This window comes from Poecilia latipinna, unplaced genomic scaffold, assembly GCF_001443285.1.
Source record: "Poecilia latipinna isolate Pla-1442-1.1 unplaced genomic scaffold, P_latipinna-1.0 Scaffold2573, whole genome shotgun sequence".
NCBI classification, from domain to species: Eukaryota; Metazoa; Chordata; class Actinopteri; order Cyprinodontiformes; family Poeciliidae; genus Poecilia; species Poecilia latipinna.
This window is the reverse complement of record NW_015115189.1, coordinates 131,838-139,258: the sequence shown is the minus strand read 5'-3', so window position 1 is coordinate 139,258 and position 7,421 is coordinate 131,838. Positions and strand designations below refer to the sequence as shown.

General features: G+C 45.7%; 2 protein-coding genes across 2 annotated transcripts in view; one reads left to right on the top strand and one right to left on the bottom strand.

Moving 5' to 3' along the window:
- LOC106938353 (connector enhancer of kinase suppressor of ras 3-like) overlaps positions 1-4,470 on the bottom strand; it is a 14,322-nt gene extending 9,852 nt beyond the window's left edge. Inside the window, exons 1-3 of the mRNA XM_015020374.1 lie at positions 3,780-4,470; positions 1,171-1,334; positions 478-680 (exon numbers count right to left, since the gene is read on the bottom strand). Of these exons, the coding sequence (XP_014875860.1) occupies positions 478-680; positions 1,171-1,334; positions 3,780-3,831 (419 nt within the window). The 5' untranslated portion in view covers positions 3,832-4,470. The remainder of the gene's footprint in view (positions 1-477; positions 681-1,170; positions 1,335-3,779) is intronic.
- A 1,340-nt stretch (positions 4,471-5,810) lies between these two features.
- The window catches only part of LOC106938351 (serine/threonine-protein kinase D3), a 55,059-nt gene continuing 53,448 nt past the window's right edge, over positions 5,811-7,421 (top strand). The window contains 1 exon segment of the mRNA XM_015020373.1: positions 5,811-6,374. The gene's annotated coding sequence lies outside the window, so the exon portion shown is untranslated.

Here is a 7,421-nt window from a genome sequence, read left to right as displayed (position 1 = left end):
TCTCCCTCTGGCTGCTGAACTCCAGACTGAAACTCGTCTTTCCTCCTTCAACTCCGGCTGAAGAGAAAAGGAGGAAGGACATCGCTGCAGCTAAAACTCAATATTGTTTGGTTTTCATTCATGCCATTAGCTTTTGGTATTCCTGCCAATTTATATTTGTCTTATTAGTTTTACTAAACTTAATTTTATTTGTATTTTTTCATTTATCTACCTGTGATGTTTGTTGTGAAGCACTTTGGTCAGCTGAGGCTGGAAATGAGCTACAGAAAGAAACTTCGACTTGTTCAACCAATCGCTGAGCTGCAAACCTCCATGTTAGCTAGCAGGAACGGCATCTTCCATTTTTCTCTGAAGCTCCGTTCGTCTGAATGTGAGAATTCAGGCTGATGGAGTTTATGTATATGAACCACCAATGTGCTAATAGTTAGCGTGAGCTTCTGCTAAACACCGTGTGGACATCTAGCGCTTTAGCCTCACCGGTCCAGCCAGGCCAGCAGGCTCTTGGCGGCGGCGATCAGCTCCACCACGGCGCTCAGGAACTGGTTGGAGGGCTGATGGGAGTTCTTGTTCTGGTAGGCCGGGTTCTTCCTGCGCTGCGTCACGGCGCCGCTCAGGTTGCGATGCGCCGCCCTCATCTTCCCCAGCAGCGTCTGCAGACAGTCTGACTCCAGGCTGCAGTTCTATGGGAGGAGACAAAGGACAGCTGGACTACGTTTCCCATGAGCACCAGCAGCACCTCCTCCTGTTGGATTCCTGAGTCGATGCTCCAAGAAACTCAAACACCTGAAAACAGCTGAGCTCAGGTAAACATGAGTCAGCAGAAAACCAGCCACACGTTGAGCTGCTGGCCGGTTCTGATGATGGATCAGCTGGTTCCTGTGGTCCGGACCAGCAGGATGAATGCCAGCAGCCCTTTGGGGAAGGGTGGGGCCGCTCTGCCAGAACCGCTCTGCCAGAACCGCTCTGCCAGAACCGCTCTGCCAGAACCGCTCTGCCAGAACCTCTCTGCCAGAACCGCTCTGCCAGAACCGCTCTGTCAGTGGCCCCATCGGTTTCCTGCAGGAATACCTGAACCTGAAATCCACCAGGAGTTCTACAGAGCCTGGACCGTTTGAGGTCCACACTGCAACTCAGAACCACCCCTTCCCGTTCCCCGGTCCCGGTACCAACCAGAGAGCAGAGCAGGTCCACGGCCTCCAGAACCAGCTCCTGGTGCCCGACCCGGGCCACGCCCAGTGCCAGCAGGTCCTGGTGGCCCAACCGGAGCAGCTGCTGCCCGCCGACCCGCTGCTGCCGGAACGCCGCCACGTACGGCTGCAGGCTGTCGTCCAGACCTGGAAACAAATGTTCACACCCAGGAAGTGTTCACATCCAGCAGGGGGCGCTGTGGGGAGGTGTTGACACCCCGCTCCGGTGCTGAGAGCAAACAGCTGCTGAGTCAATATTAACCGACGCCTCGCTGAAGAAGAGAGTCTGCTGAATCAGAACCGCCTGAAAACCCACCGGGCTCATCAGAACTTCCTTGTATTGGCTCCAGACCTGGAAACTACGGAGGGCTGATCCTGACGAAACTCTCAGAAAAATCTATAAATGGATTCAAACAGTAACTAATGGTCTAATTCTCTCTTTATTTCCTGATCCAAACGAACCAGAACCAGAACCAGAACATTCCCTCTGGGGTTGAAATGATTCCTCTTAAAATTTGTTGACCTGCCTCAAAGCTCCGTTAAATTGTTTTATTATTTAGCCGCCGTGTTCCGGCCGGGTCGCGCTCTGACTTCTGCCTGAGTTGTTGAAGAAAGCTAAGTGTTAGCAGCGCAGCGTCCAGTTTCAAGTTCGGCCTGGAAGGATTTTACTGATTCATGGTAACGCCTGGGCCTTTAAATGAACATCCTTAAAATGATGCCTGGAACCAGCTGGGAACCAACTGGGAACCAGCTGGGAACCAAATGGGAACCAAATGGGAACCAGCTGGGAAACAAATGGGAACCAACCAGTCGGGTCGTTTGGCGGGTCAGCAGATGCTTGATGAAGACTCCAGCATCAGGAAGATTCCTGCTGGGAATCTGAACCGGGTCAGGAGGGAAACCGGATCAGAACCTTTTGTTTACTTTCATTGAAGTTTGATATTAATAATTTTATTTAAAAAGAAAACAGAAACGGTTTGTAGAAAAGTTTTTTATCAAGACCCTGAGAATGCAGAACAGAACCAACCCGTCTGGGTCAGGGAGGTTCTGCTCATTCTAAAGGAAACATCCATCTGGTTCTGACCTGGCCCGGTTCCAGCAGAACCATCTGGGACGGGTCGGTGGCTCAGCAGGAAGCAGGATTTCCTGCTGAGCTGAACTCCTTGAATCCAGAGAGCTGGACAAACAGGAACCGACCCGGTTTGTCTGGGTCAGAACCAGAACACGTGAGGTTCTGCTGTCTGAGCCATCTCCTGAAGAATCGGGTCGTTCAGAACCTCTTAATCTGTGATGAGGAACGCCAGCTGTTGAGCGTGGCGGGTTTTGACGGGTTCTGGACTCTTCCTCCTTGCTAATGGTACCAGGAACCAACCGGGTCGCTGGAACCGCTCAGCTGAGGCGTTCTGCACCTGCCAGGAACCCGAGGAATGTCGACCCGTCTCAACATGTCGGCGTCGCTCCAACGCCTCCGGGATGGATCCGCCCAGCCGCTTCATTCTACAGAACCAGTACCAGGTTCTGGAGCGGTCCAACAGAGGCGTCTCTCTGGTTACGTTATGAACTTCCTCCTGGTTGTTTGTTTTTAAGCAGCCAAATCGGACCTGGAAACAGAACCGGCTGAAAGTCCTGACATGAAATGGTTAGCATTAACTTCCGTTTCATGGAGTTACAGTTAGCAGTTAGCAGAAGTGTTAGCTTCTGGTCATTTTTAATATGCTTAGCGGTGCAGCATTAGCTTCTGCTAACTGTATACATCAATTTGGCATTAGCATAGCTAAAAACATTTTCATCTAATTTGCAATTTTTGTGCAAAAGTTAATTTTCCATGACAACCATGGTGGCCATCTTGAAAAATATATTTTTTTAAAAGTATGGTTTCTATGGGTCCAACTATTTGTGATTTGACACAAAAAATTAACCTGTTATAAACATGAACAAATTTAGTGCAAAAATAACTTACTGGATGACCATGTGCGTAGCGGTTTAGCATCTTAAGATTTTCAGCGGCTAACGTTTTCGTTCCCTGGGAACATCTAGGCCAATCAGGTTCCAGTATTTGAAATGTTCTGACATCTGCTGCATCAACATAAGTCTCTGGTCCTAGTTTCTAGGCAGAGGGTTACAGGCTGTTGGTTTGGAGGGACAGAGGGCGGTTCTGATCCGTTCTGGGTCGTTCCTGTTTACCCTGTGATGAGCAGCCAGACCACACAGAGTGTTGGACCTGAAAAACACCTGATCCACATGCAAACCCCTCAGGCTGCTAACCGTCTGCACTCAGAGGCTTCTTCTGACTCACCGCAGCACTGACTGCTACTGGAGCATCACCATCCACAGCCACTCTGACTTCAGCTCCCTTCAGGATAAAGTATTTTTAATTGAGCTGAATAAAACTTCCTGTTTTATTCCTGACTTCACTTCCTGTTTCCATTTTAAATGTTTGAATCTCCAGCTGGTTCTGATGCTGTAAGAACACTTCCGGTTCGGTTAGAGTAACCGACAGCCAGAAGCTGATGGATTACCCAGCGGTTCGGATCCAGAGCCTGCTGAACTACCAGGAGGAATAACATCCCGAACCAGAACCATCAGCCTCACCTCTCATCCAGTCCTCCACCTGCTGCGGACTCCACCCGCTCACAGGCTCCATGTCAGAACCGGGCTGGACCCAGACTGGATCCGGCTCCCCGATCCGCTACCCGGACATCTTCTGATCGGAACCAATCGGAAGCTTCCACTCAGACTCCAAATCCAGGGAAAAGTTCTGCAGAACTCTGTCGGAACCGCTCTCTCTGAGTTTAAACCTCCTGAATCACTCTGGGGTTCGGATGGAAGTTCGGGTGAACTCGGTTCGAACCGCTCCTCCTGCACTCTGACCGCCTGAGGATCCGTAGAAGTTCGGACAGAGTTCGGGTCGAACCGAACCCGCCGCTGCGCTGCGTTCTGACCAAATGCTCCTCTAGGCAAGCTGCGCGCTGATTGGTTGTCATCGCGCAGTACTTGGACACGCCCCTTTGGGCTTTCCTCCAATCAAATGAGACGAATCCCCTCGCCCCCTGACCGAGGCGGTAAACAAAGCAGCTCAGTTCGACCCGGTCGGAGCGGTTCGGTTTCCCAGATGATTGAATTAATGTGTTTATTATTATCTGAGAAAAATGTGTTTCTATTATTTCCTGTGATTTTGGTTTAAAACCTGCCATTTTTCCTTTCTTCACAAACCTGATCTGACCTTCCAGAAAGTTTGAGTTCAAACCGGGTTTTCATCCGAACTTTAATTTTCCTGCTTTATGTTGCTGATGAACTCACCTGGATTCAGATTCGTCCCAGTCTGATCCCGGTTCCGGTTCGGTTTCTGGCAGTCTTCTTGGTAAACTCCTGTTTTTATTTCAGGTGAATGAACTGGAGCAGATTTGAACGGAAACTCTGCCCCCTGCTGGCAGCAGCGCCTGAGATACACCTGGATCCCAGGGGCCTCATGTACGAATCACTCATATTCACACAAGATGTGCGGCTCCCGGGACTTCGGCAAGATGGCGACGTGGGCCACGTACCACTCTGAGCTCCATTCGTGCAGCCCTCAACCAGCAACATAAACTGGCCCTTCACACATAATTTCATCTCCAAGTTGGTCCCGAACATCCACGCTCTAAAGTAATAAAGTAAATAAAGTTTATAGGTAATAAATAAATAAAGGTAATAAAGTTTTTAAAAAAGAAAAAACTAATTAAAACGAAAAAACAAAGATTATTGAACTGAACTTTTTCAGTTTTAAATCTTTTTTTTTTTTGCAGTTCCAAAATGATAATTTATAAAAAATAAAATTTAAACCAATTTAATATCCAATTTAGCTCCATAAATTTCAGTTTGAGTATGTCAAAACATAATTTGAAAACTGAAACAAAAAGATCAAAACTACTTTTCAGAGTCAAATCTTTCCTTACTTTTTCTTTTCAATTTCAACATTTATTTATTTTTTTTACAACCGTTTTGGTCTCAATTTAGCTCTATATAATTGGTTAACTGTTCTGTATTCTAATATTATTGGCACATATTTTCTGAAAGAAGTTTGGTTTTCGATTAGCTTTTGTTAGAAATGTTTGTTCCTACACAAACAAAGTTAAACATGTCTATTTGAAGTATCTGGTGTGGAAGTGTTTCCTTCAGCTCCAGGAGTTAGCCTGATCCCACTGCAGCGTTGCTCTGAGTTTAAACTGATCTGGGTTTGGACCGGTCCACACGATGAAGCAGGGAAACAACTCAAAGAACAAAAACATGATTATGAACTTTTTACAGATGATAAAGTGACTTTTTATGTTTGGCAGTTTTATTACTAGTATATAAATGCTCAAGGAGACAAAACATTTATTGTATTTTATTATAATTTTAAATTTAAAGAATTTGTCTAAATTACTGTTGCTTGTAATACCTTATTTTCACCAAAAGATGGCGACAAAAAGCAGCACTCGGGTGTAATAAAACCCTAGGCAACAAAGATTGTCTATAAACATGATGTGCGTCAGTTTTTACAGTGTTTACCTGAAAAGATGAGTTTCTTTAAAAATATTAAAAGGTATTTAAATTTTGTCTTTATAAAACATATGTAAATCAATTGTATTAGAAATAATTAAACAACGCAGATGTAGCCAAAATTAACAAAAATTCAAGTAATGAAAATGATTGTGTAAAAATAACCCTCATGATTCTATTCTATTTTAAAGTTTAATCTGCTTTTAGCCTGTTAAGTATTATTGACCTGAATATATAAAGGCCTAAATAAGTTCAAAACTTGAAAATTAATAATGTCTATAAATAAACTCTGTACAACACATAAGAACTATGCAAAACTTTATCAATCCTCTTAAAATATATTTCTACTCTTTCTGCTCATGTCCTCTCTCAGAAATCACCTCAGAGTGAGCCCTCTCCCCAGTATCTGGTCATGGGTTTATTGCTCGGAGTGAGCCCTCCCCGCTCTGTAACAGATCGTCTCCCCAGATCCGCTGCGTATCGCTGCCGCTCGGACCGTCGCCGTAGTTTGGCGGAGAAAAGCGGCTCCATCCTCGGCCTGGAGCTGCGTGGTCCGGCCGGAGGACCGACACCTTTGGACTCGCAGGTATTGCTGCAGGAGCCGGTTGGTTCCGAGGGAACAGTTCGTGTAGGGCTCGGTTCTGGATGGACACTGTGAAATCGGAGGTAGTTTTGAACTTTTTCTTTTTTCAAACTCTAAAACCCAGTTTGAGGATCGAGCTGCTGTCATACATGCTGAAGTTCATTTCTTCCTCTGTGGTAATTCATTCATTACGGTTCTCAGCCGAGTTCTGGTCCAGATGTTTCCAGATGTTCTGCTGGTTCTTAAAGAGTTAAACCGTCGATGGTTCGTGGAAAAATCTGAATGAACCTGTGACCTTCCTCACATCGATTTTACTTTATCGAAATGATGAAATATTAGAGAGGAGGATGGGATAATTCACCAAAATCAGTCTTCCATATAACTATTGTTCTTCTGAAGTTTAGGTTTTGTGTTTGTGCAGAAACTTTAGTGGGACGGAACCGGATCGGGTCGACGGATCTGGTCCACCACAATACGTCTGTAGGAAATAAATGTGGAAAACATGGTGACTCGTTTTGAAAAGCTTTTTGTGTCCAACAGGATCCTGAAATCTGTTTCTGCAGAGGAAACGATGATCTGGACCCAAAGATTCACTAAACAAACCAGACCGAAAGTCCAGGATGTGAAACCTTCATATTAAACACAAACTGACAAAAAGTCACTAAGCTGCTGTTGGTGAGGAGAACCGGGTTCTGAACCTTTCTGTTAAACATTGGAGAACCCTGTCAAAGCTTTTTCATTTAGATAGATAATCCTCCTTCCTCCTCTCAGATTCCCAATCCTAAATCCTGCCTCAGATTATCAATTCAACTAGTTTAATGTTTCACTTTGATCAGAGTTTTAGTTGAAAGTTAAGAAATCTGAAATGTCCTGGAAAGTTCTGCAGGAAAATATCCCACTCCAGGTTCAACAGATCAGATCCAGTTTGTTCAGATGAACAGGGCCGGACTGAGGAGGGTGTGAGCCTTAATCATCGTTATACAGTTATATATTCCCTTTGGGTGGTCCTACCCTCCTACCTACCCTACCTACCTACCCTACCCTCCTACCTACCCTACCTACCTTCCTACCTACCCTACCCTCCTACCTACCCTACCTACCCTCCTACCTACCCTACCCTCCTACCTACC